This window comes from Trichoderma atroviride, chromosome 3, assembly GCF_020647795.1.
Source record: "Trichoderma atroviride chromosome 3, complete sequence".
Taxonomy (NCBI): domain Eukaryota; kingdom Fungi; phylum Ascomycota; class Sordariomycetes; order Hypocreales; family Hypocreaceae; genus Trichoderma; species Trichoderma atroviride.
In genome coordinates this window covers 238,324-252,182 of record NC_089402.1, presented here as the reverse complement: position 1 = coordinate 252,182, position 13,859 = coordinate 238,324, and the positions used below count along the sequence as shown (strand labels likewise).

At 48.2% G+C, this 13,859-nt stretch overlaps 7 protein-coding genes and 1 non-coding gene across 9 annotated transcripts; 2 read left to right on the top strand and 6 right to left on the bottom strand.

Moving 5' to 3' along the window:
* Positions 1-206: 206 nt before the first annotated feature.
* Positions 207-2,565, top strand: TrAtP1_005300 (uncharacterized protein; the record flags this gene model as incomplete). Its single annotated transcript, XM_066112652.1, has 4 exons — positions 207-617; positions 694-723; positions 799-1,325; positions 1,395-2,565. The coding sequence occupies 4 exons, from the start codon at positions 207-209 to the stop codon at positions 2,563-2,565; spliced, it is 2,139 nt and encodes a 712-aa protein (XP_065968737.1).
* Positions 2,566-2,575: 10 nt separating this feature from the next.
* On the bottom strand, positions 2,576-5,388 carry TrAtP1_005299 (uncharacterized protein). The gene is made up of 7 exons (XM_014088942.2): positions 4,653-5,388; positions 4,441-4,592; positions 4,050-4,355; positions 3,722-3,990; positions 3,229-3,655; positions 2,952-3,163; positions 2,576-2,882 (listed from the first exon to the last, which is right to left on the bottom strand). Exons 1-7 carry the CDS (start codon positions 4,817-4,819, stop codon positions 2,775-2,777), a joined length of 1,641 nt encoding a protein of 546 aa, XP_013944417.1. The 5' UTR covers positions 4,820-5,388; the 3' UTR covers positions 2,576-2,774.
* TrAtP1_005298 (uncharacterized protein) lies at positions 5,372-6,258 on the bottom strand (the record flags this gene model as incomplete). Its single annotated transcript, XM_066112651.1, has 2 exons — positions 6,217-6,258; positions 5,372-6,168 (listed from the first exon to the last, which is right to left on the bottom strand). Exon 2 carries the CDS (start codon positions 6,158-6,160, stop codon positions 5,372-5,374), a length of 789 nt encoding a protein of 262 aa, XP_065968736.1. The 5' UTR covers positions 6,161-6,168; positions 6,217-6,258.
* A 102-nt stretch (positions 6,259-6,360) lies between these two features.
* On the bottom strand, positions 6,361-7,192 carry TrAtP1_005297 (uncharacterized protein; the record flags this gene model as incomplete). Its single annotated transcript, XM_014088928.2, has 3 exons — positions 6,361-6,817; positions 6,869-6,971; positions 7,024-7,192. The coding sequence occupies 3 exons, from the start codon at positions 7,190-7,192 to the stop codon at positions 6,361-6,363; spliced, it is 729 nt and encodes a 242-aa protein (XP_013944403.2).
* A 348-nt stretch (positions 7,193-7,540) lies between these two features.
* On the bottom strand, positions 7,541-9,262 carry TrAtP1_005296 (uncharacterized protein). The gene is made up of 3 exons (XM_014089429.2): positions 9,061-9,262; positions 8,745-9,007; positions 7,541-8,671 (listed from the first exon to the last, which is right to left on the bottom strand). Exons 1-3 carry the CDS (start codon positions 9,122-9,124, stop codon positions 8,006-8,008), a joined length of 993 nt encoding a protein of 330 aa, XP_013944904.1. The 5' UTR covers positions 9,125-9,262; the 3' UTR covers positions 7,541-8,005.
* A 1,100-nt stretch (positions 9,263-10,362) lies between these two features.
* On the top strand, positions 10,363-11,934 carry TrAtP1_013344 (uncharacterized protein). Its single transcript, XM_014088948.2, has 3 exons — positions 10,363-10,702; positions 10,763-10,782; positions 10,843-11,934. The coding sequence occupies exons 1-3, from the start codon at positions 10,579-10,581 to the stop codon at positions 11,752-11,754; spliced, it is 1,056 nt and encodes a 351-aa protein (XP_013944423.2). The 5' UTR covers positions 10,363-10,578; the 3' UTR covers positions 11,755-11,934.
* On the bottom strand, positions 11,935-12,513 carry TrAtP1_005295 (uncharacterized protein). Of its 2 annotated transcripts, XM_014089430.2 has the most exons (2): positions 12,455-12,513; positions 11,935-12,395 (listed from the first exon to the last, which is right to left on the bottom strand). In XM_014089430.2, the coding sequence occupies exon 2, from the start codon at positions 12,383-12,385 to the stop codon at positions 12,065-12,067; it is 321 nt and encodes a 106-aa protein (XP_013944905.1). In that variant the 5' UTR covers positions 12,386-12,395; positions 12,455-12,513; the 3' UTR covers positions 11,935-12,064. The 2 variants fall into 2 exon arrangements, with proteins under 2 accessions (XP_013944905.1, XP_065968735.1); XM_066112650.1 differs by having other exon boundaries at positions 11,935-12,513.
* An 824-nt stretch (positions 12,514-13,337) lies between these two features.
* On the bottom strand, positions 13,338-13,422 carry TrAtP1_005294. Its single transcript has one exon. It is a non-coding gene; the product is annotated as a tRNA-His (tRNA).
* Positions 13,423-13,859: the final 437 nt, after the last annotated feature.

Here is a 13,859-nt window from a genome sequence, read left to right as displayed (position 1 = left end):
CAAGTAGATTCAGGACAGGGTTACACTCGGTGCGTAATAACGCGAAATCGCCGATAGGATTTGAAAACTCGACTATGGATGCCTAGAGAAGCCATGCTATTAAAGCCTCTGGGTGATACTACGTTGTGCGCTGTAAGTGAGTTGAACCATTGGGCCTTGAAACTATAATTGAACGGTAGCCAAGAGCTGATTGATGAGGCGCAGCCATGGTTTCTAACAGCTTGATTGCGCTTTATACTGGCCTTGTGTTGTCGAATGGTGTTCAGTTTGGTGCGGCTGATACAGCTCCAAGCTGGCAGAAATATGTCAGATCGCCTGCTTCCAATACAGTGAAGCCAGTTGCAGTTGTTTCGGACAGCACAGTTGGCAATGTGTCGAATCCAAACGGTTTGGTCGATGGCCAAGAGCCAACAGTGCTGAGCCGTAATACTGAAAGCGACCAGTTGCCGACAATAGTGGTGGACTTTGGGCAGAATGTTGTTGGAGTTTTGAGCCTGCAATTCAGCGGATCACAGAGCTTGTCTACTGGGCTGCCGGGCTTGAGATTGGCCTTTTCCGAGACGACGGAATATCTCACCGATCGGAGTGATTTTACACGATCTGATAATGCTAGCGGAGTGAGTCTTGAGAAGCCACATGCCCCTTGTCCTCTTCCTTTGATCAGACGGACTGCTAACGAAAATGCCGATATAGAATGAGAAATTGACCAATGGAACGGATCAGGTAAGAAAATGAAGACTTGAAGTCGTCATTTTGTCAAGCGATCTGGACGCTGATATTTAGATCATTTCTTCATAGGTGGCTGTTAAGAACAGTAATTACACTTGGAGCGATCTTCATGGATGCGAAAACGGCACTCAAGTCTGCTCAGATGGGCTTCACGGCTTCCGTTATGTGAAAATCTGGCTAGAAGCTTTGGCATCGGATGCGCCATACACTTCTTCTCTAGGTTCGGTTTCCATCTCAGGCGTGAGCCTTGAATGGTCGGCGTATCTTGGGACGCCGGATACTTTCACCGGATCGTTTGAATGCTCAGACGAAAGTCTCACGCAATGGTGGTATGATGGAGTGTATACCGTGGATATGGGAACAGACGTGTTTCTTGCCAACGAGACAGAGCCTAGAAGCGCTTCGAGTCCGACCTTGGAGGGCAAACAAGTACTCTTTGATGGAGCTAAGCGTGATAGAGACCCATATGTTGGAGATCTTGCCGTATCATCACTTACTTCATATCTGTCTCATGATTTTGCCGAACCATCAAGAAATGTGTTGGAAGACTTGGCGCAGCATCAGCGTTCTGATGGCTGGATTCCTCCAGCGAGCATGTAAGTCTCTCAAAGGTCGCGAATATGACTAGCGGTAAAGAAAGTGTAGGCTAACAGTTGGGAAAATAGAAACAATTACGGTCTTCCGCTGTTTGACTATCCCCTTTGGTGGGTTGTCTGTAGTGTCGACCTTGTGATGTACACCGGCAATACCTCTTATGCGAATACTTACTGGAACACACTGAAAAACGCCCTTGACGGTTATTACGCTGCAAATACAGACAGCGCAACTGGGCTCCTGTATAAAAATGACACTGGCTATGGCGATTATGCGTTTCTGCCCCGGTCAGGGCCCGTAACGTACTACAACGCCTTGTACGTTCATGCGCTATCGTATGCCTCGCAGCTGGCTACGAGTCTTGGCCTCGATGATGACGCAGAAAGATGGTCTTCTAGGGCTTCATCTGTTGGAAAAGCGCTTCTAAGCCACAATTTTGACCAGAGCGTTGGTGCGTTCTATGATGGCGGCCCTTGCCCCGGAGCCGCAGCTGGCACATACTGCAATGTTCACTCGCAAGATGGCAACTCTATTGCTATTCTCGCAGGAGTGACAAATGACACCACCTCGGCTCAGATACTGGACTATTGGCAAAATGCGACCTCTCAGGGATATGGAAACGCATTCTATGACAGCAGCATCTTGAGCCCCGGCGATCAATTCAATAGCCGAGTCTACGCTTTCATCTCCTACTTTGAGATTGCGGCCCGGTTTGCCACTCCTGGGCAAGCCTCTTCCGCCTTTGACGAACTCCGAAGGCTGTATGGATGGATGGCGAGCCATGATCCCCAGATCACCATGTGGGAGGGCATTGGACCAGGTGGCGCTCCGTACGAGGGTGCATTTACATCCATGGCGCATGGCTGGTCAACGGGAGTAGTTCCGCTGCTGACTGGCTATGTGCTTGGAGTGAAGCCCCAGTCTCCTGGATTCAAGACGTGGAGCATTTGCCCTGTGGTGGATGGTGGCGGACTTACATGGGCCAAAGGACAAGTGCCAACGCCGCAAGGCAAGATTGAAGTCTCATGGGAGAGAGAGGATGCACAAACTGGAGTGGTATTTACTCTGAATATTGAAACATTAGATGGCTCGTCGGGGGTGGTCTGCGTTCCGACCTTGGGGCTGGATAACCCGACGATAAGTATGGATGGAGCACCTGTAAATGTGTCGCCTGACCCAACAACTGGCTGGGCGAGTGTTGATGCTGCTGGAGGAAAGCATGTCTTTACAGTGGAAGCGTAAGGAGTATATATATAGATTCTATAGATTCTATAGATTCTATAGATTCTATAACTTTTGGGGGTGTCATTCTTGCGAGCAAAAGTATGCTCGGCCTATGTCCAAGGCGGAAACTGGCTTGGACGCTCACGGCTGATCTGTGAGCAAAAGCTCCATCCTATAGAGCCGCCATTAGATGCATGAACTGTTGATGAGCAAAGTGAATTTTCACGTTAATCTTGATCTTCTCCTATTTCTTCAGCGTCATCGTCAACTAGTGTACTGCCTGTAGGTGGGAAACGGGAGAACAGCAAGACTGCCATTCCAATTACTGCGATTGCCTACAATTTCCATCCACGTTAGCCTCTCATTAACATTGTCCAGCTCGGCTGACATGTGGCAGAACTTACCGCGTTGCAGAAAAACGTTATATATGCCTTGCCCACGCCTGCAAGACTCGAAAATACAAACCCAAATAGCCCCTGTGTGGACAATCGGGCAATGTTCTCTACAAGGGTCACGGCGTTTAGGGCATCCGCGCGCTGCGACTCTGAACACATGTCTGTGATGACGCCTTTGGCGGCTGGCGCAGAGCCGGATCCAAAAGGTAGGAGGAATGCAGCTGCAAAGAGATGAATTAGTACTGGGTGCCGTGAGATGAAGCTGAGTCGATGGCGATGAACCTACCGAGATAGATGTGCCACCTCTTTGTAGCAAATGCGGCCACGGTAGTGAGTGCCCCGTCAACTACGAGACTCCATCGAAGGAAAATGAGATCAAACCGTCCAACTTCGCGGTGATGCGTCGAGGATAGTGGTTTACTTGGCTCAACGTCGGTCTGCTCGCCAGTAGCTGCATCGAAGTCGCCAGGCTCGGTGGGTATTTGGGTATCAGCCGTGGATATGGACGAATCGTCAGAGTCTTCTGGTGCCGGGCTTGAAGTACGCTTCATCAGGTGGCGGCCGAAGTTGATGATGCGCGGGAAGAGCAGTATGAGAAAAATGCTTCTCATAAAGGCAAATTCAGACATGAGCCAGCCGTTGTCGGCCTGGTCAAAGTCAAAGGCTGCGGTGGCGTACATCTGGATCAACAGAGGTGCATAATCCGTCGCAAGCTGGGTAGATCTAGTCAGTTCTGAAGACACAGGATACAAAATGAAATGAAAGGCCTTGCTACGTACAACTCCAAGGAATATACCGGCACAGAGAATCACAACGCCGTAGTGCTTCTTGATACTGCCGTTGGCTGAGCGCATGCGCTGCGGCACGAGAATCTTGAGCGGCGCGAAGAAGCCTGCAATGCCTTGCCGGCCCGGTTTCTTGTTGCTCATAGACTCGGGAGAGATGTACGGGAGGCCGAAGCGGACGTACACGCAGGCAATGAGAAACGTGATGCAGGCAAAATCGAAGGGGGCGCGAATATCGATTGCATCTCCAATCATTCCACCAGCTGCGCATTCAACCTGTTAGCCGGCTGGATAAGCTCCTAAACACAGATGATGTACACACCCAGGTATCCGATGCTTTGCCCAAGCATGATGCTTCCCTGCAGTTTGCCAAAGACAACTGTACGCCGAGATGGCTCAACGAGCTCGCTGGCGATGATGTTGGTGACGAGAATGTATCCCGCGGGCCCGCCAACGATGGTGAAGAGCTGAGTGCTTTGGATAATTAGCATGCCGGTGCGTTTGCCCGCGACGACTCCCAGGATCTGTGCAAGGACTCGAATCGCAGGCACAAAGGTCTGAATCATGAGAGCAGCGCGAGGGCCAATCTTCTTGACTGTCCATCCCGCGAGAAATAGATTGAGAGTTCCTGAGCGTCCGTCACACACGCGGCTATTGTCAATATTACATATAACTGGGCAGTATAATCTTGGCCAACAGTCAGGATAACTCACCGCATAGTGTTGTGCTCATTCCTAGAATACTAAACTGCGCCGCGGTCCCAGCAGCGATTTCGTCACGACTGCATCGCTGACCGGGGCCTTCAAAGGGCGGATGATGGTCGTAATACTCGTCGCATACCATGAGATGGAACACATACATGAGCCTATTCGAGCGATGTGAGTTTTGACTGTTTTACGGCACAAGTATCGGCATTGCGACTCACGGAACTTGCGTGTAACTAAAGGCGACGCATATCAGAAACCCGGCCGCCAGGATGCGGTTCTCGACATTGGTGAAGATGCCTCTGACCGACGCCCCAAAGCCTTTCTGACCGGCCAAAGTCGAGGCTTTACGGCCCGGGAGCAGTGGCGTCGCTTCATCTGTTGCCATTCTGAGCCCGCAGCACCTTTTGCGCTTTTGGTTTCTACTCTCTGCTTTGTCGCGTGCGCGTAGAACGAAGTGAAGCCACGGGCTCGGAATCGCCTCCTTGTCCCGTTTCGCTCAGCGAACTGCAGCCGGCCTGTTGGTGGATCGCTGATATCGCAAATGGCGAATGAAGGCTGTTGATTGCGCGAGTCCCGCCGAGTCGGAAAGCCGAGCGCTTGGAAGGGCAGCGTTTTCGGCAGATTGCGGGCCTGGAGCAGCGGGGAGTGGTTTCCAGCGATTACCAATGCATATGCAGGTCTTTGACGAACCGGTAGGATTGCTCTTAGTCAGATAAAGTGGTATTTGCTGTGTGTTTTTACCATGTTTTATTGCAATGGCAGGACGTCAGATTCAAGAAGACGAGTTCTCTCGAAAGATGGAGTCGCCATGTGCCTTTCAACATACTATACACTGTCTGTCATACATGGTGGTGGGCTTACTTTATGACCGTGTTTGCTCCTTCGTACGTCTCCAAGATATCCCCAACATATATTGCAAGACATTCACGTTTACCTGTTAGTGAAATGTCAAAAGTACTGCCTGTGAATCCCGTACTGGAACAGAAATCTCTCCCTTGTCATCAGGGCGGAGCACGCTCTCGTACTGTTTCGCCACCCTCACGGGTTTTCCCTCAGCCAGGTCATAATCGTAACTAATCCCAGCGACCGTGATATTTGTTTCCGACAGTGCACCTGGAGCAGTCATTGCTTCTACAGTAGCATACTGAATGCCATCTCGGCCAGTGCCAAGAGTAAACGTCGTGCTCGGTGCTGCTTCGGCTTCGGCTTCGGCTTGGCTACTGCTCGGGTTCCATTCGTGAAGATTCAGCAGCACAACTCGCGCTAGGCGTCCATCTTCGTATGCTGCGTATGCAGAGTAAAACTCACTGTTTAGATCAATGTTGTTGATTCTCGTGCTGGGGTTGCTTCCGATGAATTTGGAAACCATGACATGTCCATAGTAGGGAGGGTTGGTCGATGGACCGGTGCCGTTCTGAGAAATGGGCATCCACGCCCCGTAGCGGTAAGCAGTTCCCTGGTGCATGTGCATGCGGTTCACTCCCTGCCAGGTTCCGTCAAGACTATAGGTGTAGAAAAGAGGGACAAGATGACTTACGAAAGATGCATAATAGAGCTCATAGTCAAGAACGAAGAGGGCAGATCCAAATACATTGGAGACTCCAAATGCTCCTTGACCAGAGACGCTGTTGGTCTCGCCAAGAGTGTATATACGGCCAGCGTGGTGGTTCAAGTTGCAAAGGGATTGATGGATAGTCCCATTTATCACTACGCTTGTGTGGTTCATGAGAGTGCCTGCTTTCGTGTTAATATTTTAACCCATAGAGTAATCGATTAACCAACCTTGTAGAGATGGGTTCTGAGACGTTCCGGATACATATCTGTCCCCAATTCAGTGACTAAATCGCCTCTGAGCCATCTTCGGCTGAGACCTACCCGTGCTGGGATACCTCCGAGATCCACCCATCTCGATCGTAATCGAACGTACTATTCCAGATTGTCCAGGGGGGAGAAGAACGAGTAAGGCGTCGTGATGTTATAGCAGCAGGTTGAAGGAGCAAAGAAACGCAATGGATTGGCCGGCGTTTGGATGTGTCGCGAACGGTATACCCACTCGTCAACCCAATCCTGCTGGGTCCATGTTGGAGGTCGGAATCCAGACAGGGCGCCGTAATCATTCTCGTTGCCTATTTCGAATAGGTGCAGTCGCTCGGGCGGAATCTGCAGCAAAGACTGTTCTACCTCTCCTCGAAGGTTATCAAGATATGTGGAATCGTTTTTGTAAAAGTTTAGCCCAAAAATGTACCTTGTCCCTTCAATGGCGGTAAAGGCCTCCCAAAAGGTCGGGCCAATCGAAGTATTACGAGGCTGATCCGAATTGTACGACGGATCCCAGAAATTGATGATTTGCTCTTTCTGGTCGGGAAAATAGGTGACATGATCCCTGTGTGCACTTATCAGCAACAAGCTGCTGGGAATTGAGATGAATACTTACTGAGTATTCCCGCCGATACGAAGAATCTGAGGAACATCTCCATTAAAGGCTCTTAAATTTGTCAAGAGATTATTGGTGAATTTATTCGGATGAGACTTATTTCCTGAGGGGAACGGTGAATGTTATTCCTTGGACATTAACAGACTGTAACTTACCATTGAAATCGACGAGGAATGCAAATTCGATGGAAAACGACTGGAAATCAAGTGAGATTGGCGGACTTGACGATGCTGGAGCCGATCTGGCGACGTTCAAGCGGACCGTTTCGCTCGCAGCGAGAGCGACGAGAGTCGCAATTGACGAGACTACTGAAGCCCGAACCATTTTGCAAATGTTTAGATAACCAAATGGGTATGTATCTACATTGAACATAATTGAGGCTCGCTTTATATTGTTCTATACTCTCACCACACTGCTGGATTACTATTAGCATTCGCGGGTTGTTGGGTATATGGTACGTTGCTCTTGAGAAGAGGATTCGATCGACGTCATTTTTGATTCCATATCTTGCCATTGACGAAAAATCCAGGAATTAGCCTAAAAATACGCATCAGTTGAAGCAAGTTGTAAATTCCTGTTTCAAATGAATCCCCACGACGGATCACGGCGAGGTTACATCCCGACGGATCGGAGGAGAGAGATCTGAGGTGTCAAAGTGAAGTACCGATCCTAGCCCTTGTACAGCGCCCGTCAGTGTCAATTTCTCTCTTCAATAGTTGTAAAACAACTTTGCTATTTAGTCAATAAGTAAATGTAATTGGCTCGATATTTAACAGCTACTCCAAACGTGTATAATGATATTTCCTTTCCCGCTCCCATGACCCTGATCAATATATCATGTATACGAGGACTTACCCCGCAGATGATCGCTTCGGAAATCCAAGAGGAATTGTATAAGTAATCAAGAAATCACGGGTAAAAGGTATGTAGCTAGTAAAGCGAGCCGCCGGAAGGCAGAGGAAATCGGCATCAGTGAGCCGATATGAGCATAGTATTACACTGTGGAGCATGGTATTTTTGCCTTTGAAGAGCAGTAGCTTGCATTGAATCACACTACCCTATTCTTGAACCCTGTCTTGGGCGCGTTGGCCATTATTCAATGTATCGTGCACAGCCGTAGCACATTCTGGCTCTCTCTTAACGAAAGTATGGCTTGCAGACCGGCTTGGCCACTTCCCATCCCTTGTCAAAGGCTGCAATCAGCTCATCTGGAAGTGGCCCCTTTTGCAAACTTGTCAAGTTCTCCTTCAGCTGCTGGACACTGCTGGCCCCAATGATCACGGCGTCGCCATATTGGTTCTGCATTAAGCTGTGGTGAAGAGACCATCTAAGGGCTGCCTCAACGGTGCTGATACCCAGCTTGGCAGCCACTGGCCTCACAATATCCAGGGCCTTGAAATACGTCTCGTTCCAGTATCTTTGTCGGTAATTCGCACCCTGCTCATGCGAGGGATCAAACCGACTGCCTTGCTCGTGTTCTTGATAGTCCAGCTTATACTTGTCAGTGAGCATTCCTCCAGCCAAGGGGTTAAACTGGTAGAATGCGATGCCGTAGTATCTCAGGCAAGGGAATAGCTCGGGTTCCACGCCTCGATGGAGGGCGTTGTATACGCCTTGGTAGACATCAGGCTTCTTCCACCCGTTGCGAATGCAGAGCTCGCTTAGCTGAGCCGTTTCCCAGGCTGAGTAGTTGCTAATTCCGAAGCGTTTGAAGTAGCCTTCTTCGTACAACTTGTTGACTTCGCGAAGAGTATCCTCATATGGTGTATTGTGATCAGGCGCATGCAGGTACCACATGTCAACCTAATCAACATTTAGTTGGCAATTCTCCACCTGACAAACATGCATCTCATATGCGTGTCTCCTTTCAACTTACTTTTTCAGTTCCAAGAGCCTTCATGCTCTCCAAGAGGCCTTGTCGAATACCCGCAGCCGTGTGGTTATACTTGCCGCTAGCAGGCGATAATTTGGTGTCCATAACAATGCCTCTCTTTTGCCAGTCCAGCTGCCTGAGGTACTCTTCAGAGCTGCCTCCACCGTACACTCGAGCTGTGTCGACCTCTGAATGGCCAAATTCCTGAAATACATCGAGAATCTCTGCGCATTCTTCCAGAGTATGAATTCGAGCTTGATCAGCACCTTGGAGGCTGCAATTAGCATCCATAATGCTCTCATAGGCTGGATTTACAAACCTTTCTCTCCAAGGGTCATAGCCCCAAAGACTATCTTTAGTGCTGAGTTGGAATTTGAACCCATCCTTGTTACTTTTCTTGGTCCTAGTTTTCCTTTCAATGAAGCGATATAATCTGTGTATACCTTTAAACAGTGAAATGTGTCACCAACAGCATAACCGCCAAGTCGCAAAGTCTTCTATAATAGATGGTGGGGTAAATAGGAACTGCTCAACCCCGCATTTAGAATGATGCCATCAATATTAGCACGATGAAAACAGGGGATGGGGCAAAATTCGGGTCCTGGGCGGCAATAGCAAGCATTTGCGCCATTTCTCGGTAGAATAGAGTCCGTTTGATCGATACTTGATATGATGAGATGAACTGTTTTTCCGCCTATGAAACTACTCTAGAGTACCTGGAGCCACAATTATGTTTACGAGGGGAAAGACGCTTTGGGAGGATATATTGATGGAGTTTTTTGCTTCATGGAAGAGAAAATGTGCCATTTGCGGCAAGTTCGAGGCTGCGTTGTAAATGATGTACTTGTAAGACTCATTGACTTTTCTGACGGCATTTATCGTTGCTTCCAAAATTTAGGCAAAAGATCGTGGGCAATGTGTATAACTGACTGTACATTACTACCTAATTAATAGAAGCGACAGATGAACTAAAGCTTCTGCGGAGCTGTTGCCGTCAAGTATGGATAATATTGTAGACGTAGACGTAGACGTCAATCTTTCAATGTCATGTAAGATTGAGAGTTATTATTGAGAATCTAGATAGTAAAAGCTCTCTTTATGCCCGTACTTGATCATAGAAAGCTCCCAGATCAAATCTTATAGATTACACTACGCTGAATTATTAGCGCCCGTAGTTGTAAAATTTCACTCGGCAGCAGGCCTAAACTGGTAATTATAGCTGTTCTGAGGTGAGCTACGTTTAATAGCGTGCCGCCGCTAAGACGTCAATGGTTGACATCTCTAAAGGAGGACGGCTTCTTTGGACTATTTCACTTTGCAGATATTTTCTATATGTCAACCGGTAGGCCAGACTGCTTATCAATAGTCTTCTCGTTCAAATAAAGACTCCCATCTGATGAGAATTTAAAACTGTAGTGTCAACTCCACTCGTTAACTCCGAGACAGGCATCCAGAACCGCCCCGCTAAATATCACCTGACAATTTGTATTTGTCTGAAAAGACAATTCTCAAGACAGTAATTAACAACTATTGTATGTCTGGTCGCGTTTGATATCAAAGGAGTATTATAAATTAGAATATCATTTGAGACTATATTGGTGATGGTCAGCATCAAGGGTCCGGAGCATCATTGACTCCTATAATGAATTATTAATGTGATTGTTGAGTGCCATGAGATTATTGCCAGCGGGCGAGCTTTATATAAAGAAGGTTTGCACTGTACATCAGGACAATAAAGTCTGACAATCTATCAAAAGCTGCATCGAAAACTCTATCTAAGCCTCAACTTGGCAATCCGCATATTCATTGACTGCAGCTCATATCAAGGACATACAAGATGGCATTCGAAATCCCTAAAGCCGGATACCAGTGGAACCTCACCGAGGGAGGAGGATTTGAATCCTTGAAGTACTCAGAACAGCCTCTTCCTCAATTAGGGGATAGCCAAGTATTAGTGAAATGTAAGCTTAATTATAGAGATCCCGCGTATTTACATGTCAGATTCTAACCAATTGATACAGTAGAAGCGGCATCTCTCAACGTGAGTCAATGCACACTGGCATCATGTCCCCTACCACTGACCAGAGCATTTATATCATAGTACCGCGATCTTATGATAGTAAAAGGAAATGCCCCACACATGCTTATCCCGAACGTCATCCCAGGGTCTGATGGGGCTGGGACAGTCGTCGCAGTTGGCAAGCATGTCCGCCGCTTCACACCAGGCGATAGAGTTGCCACAGCTTTCTTCCAAGACTTCGTTGGCGGGCGTTTCGAGGCTGCTATGGCCGCTTCCATGCTTGGAGGCACTCTGGATGGCACGCTTCGCAATTACGGAGCTTTCAACGAGCAGGGTTTGGTACGAATCCCATCAAATTTGAGCTTTCTGGAGGCCTCAACGCTGGGATGTGCTGGATTGACTGCTTGGAGTGCTCTCTTTGGGCTTTCTGATTACAAACTAAACGCTGGCCAATGGGTGCTGACCCAAGGCACCGGAGGAGTCAGCGTTTTTGCACTGCAGCTTGCCAAAGCAGTCGGCGCAAGAGTCATTGCTACTACGGGCTCCAGCAACAAGGTACAATTCTTAAAGGATCTCGGAGCTGATCACGTTATCAACTACAAAGAAGACTCCGAATGGGGCGTTACGGCCAAAGCGCTAACTGGGGGCGTTGGCGTTGACCAAGTTGTTGAGGTTTCTGGTCCGCTGTCCATGGCGCAGAGTTTGAAGGCTATCAGGGTAGATGCAGTCATCAATATTGTTGGCTATCTGGGAGGTTCCGAGGGCAACGAGCCCGGCTTCTCGGACAGTTTCACGTATAGGTGTATAGTGCGGCCTATTTCTGTAGGATCAAGAGTCATGTTGGAAGATTTGTGCCGCGCAGTCGAGGCTAATCCGGAGAGGCTCCGACCGGTCATTGATGCCAAGGTGTTTCGTCTAGATCAACTCAAGGAAGCATGTGAGTATCAGTGGTCGGGACAGCACAAAGGAAAGGTGTGTATCGAGATTTCTTGACGATATCAAGATGGAAGATGAACAGGGCATCTGGCGATTGTGGCCATGTCGGTTGGGTGATGATGGTTTCATGTCATTACGCCCCACGTAAATGTAGCCTCTTTTTCGCACACTCTGGACACCTTTTGTATAGATACTAGATACTCCGTAATATAATGGACACGGTATCACATCCTCGCGCTGATAAGCTGATCATGATAAATTGTGCGTGATTTGCTAGCTATGCGATAAATTAGCTGTGGTAGGTATATCAAGTGGCGTCGCTAATCCACTCCGATCCATCAACCCCGCCCTTCTTTGCAACCCCTCCTTACTTTCGCTCCCAGGTGCCAGTGATCTCGCCGGGCGTCAGGATAGGCTTCATGTTTGTGAAGTTGGGCACGTCGCCAACAACAATCTTTGCTGCTTCGTGCTTGAGGGCCCTGTCGGCGTCGCCTTCGTTCTCCCAGTTCAAGATGGCGACCACATGGTAGGGGGCGTCAGGGCCGAACCGCAGGACCTGCCAGTTCTGGAGGCCCAGAGGCGTCCAATGCTCGTTGGCGATGGGCATGTGTTTGTTGATGTAGTAGTCCATGTCGAAGAACTCGCCCTCCTTGGGCTGCCCGTAGAAAACTGTCACGTTGGAAGGCATTGTGTCTTTGCTGTGCAGGAGGTGTTTAGCTTGGGTCTCGTAGTATGCTCTTGTTGGACCGGTTCGTACTTTGATTGAGATTGAATGGTTGGTCCAAAATGAATCTGTGAGTTGACTGATGGTGTTGAGGCTGGGTTGTCTGTTGGAGGAATATTTATATGCCGAGAGCTCTCCGAGGATGCGGCTTGTACCGCGGCTGGTGGAGTGCGGAATTATGATTTGGGCTTACGAGATGGTGGGCTGAAGACATGTTCAACCAGCCTCACTGCCCTTTTTGGGAGCGCTGTTGAGCTTCCAATTACGGCATTGAAAGAGGACAATAACATCTAGAGAAACATGGATATGTGAGGATTGCCAGAAGAATCGGTATTTGCAGCAAATGTATCACTTCTCTCGGAAGCATCTACCTTGGATTTTCTCTGCCTACTTTCTCTTCTGCGTTCAACATTTACATACAGTATAAGCCCCATTGCCATGAAGAAGAGGCTTAGCTGTCTGGATTAGCAATCATCTTCCCAAACAAGACGGTCGAGATTAGTATCAGGTGATGTATTTATTATAAATCACGATTACCTGAGGGCCACTCTTTGAGATAGTTACAAATGTTTATGCTTCGGTACAACCTGTGACCGCTGGAAACACTGATAAGACGCTTAGATGGGTAGATGACAGCTGGTGGTTTTTAATTTCTGGCATGAATGCGCGTGCCTGTCTCACTTTGCTGCACATATCAGGTACTAGGTACTTGTAGGTAGAAAGGCGAGCCGAATTGCTACCTTGGTAGCTATTTTGCCAGTAAAGCTGCAGATCTCCCTCTTTTGGTGATGAAAACTACTGTTTAGCTGCCTTATGTATTGCCGTACGCTACTGCTGCGAACTGCTCACTAACGCTATTAGCGCTGGCCTTCTAAAAAAGGAAGAAAAAGGAATTGCAGCAAAAAGACAAAAAATGTGCCATTACGAGGAGTCGAACCTCGGTCTTCAGTGGTTTGCAGTAATACCACAAACTGATGTCTTAACCGTTGGACCATAATAGCTAGCACTTGGTGATGCTACGCTGGGCAAATTATTGCATTATGATAGTTTGCTATTCGCATGGGGATGAATAGCAATTTGAAGCAGCCAGATCTCGCTTGTTTACATGTATCGAATCTGGAATTCTCAGGCTTCTCTTCTACTGCGTGTTAGTTGCTGATTTTTCCTCGCTTCCTCTTTTCTCTCCTACTTCACAGCATTTTTAAAACCTCTCGAGACAATACAATTAGTATATCTGCAGAAAAATTCGCTAATGCATGCACGCATGGCTCTCCACAGCATTTTTAATCTCTACTGAACACCCAAGAGATGCGCCGGTGCGACTCACTTGGTGGGCATGCAGCCACAAGGACAAACACCACGATATAGTCCGTGCATTTTATAATGATCTATTTGCGTGTATGTTACGTTGTCTTTTTGCTCGTTTTTACCTAGGCCG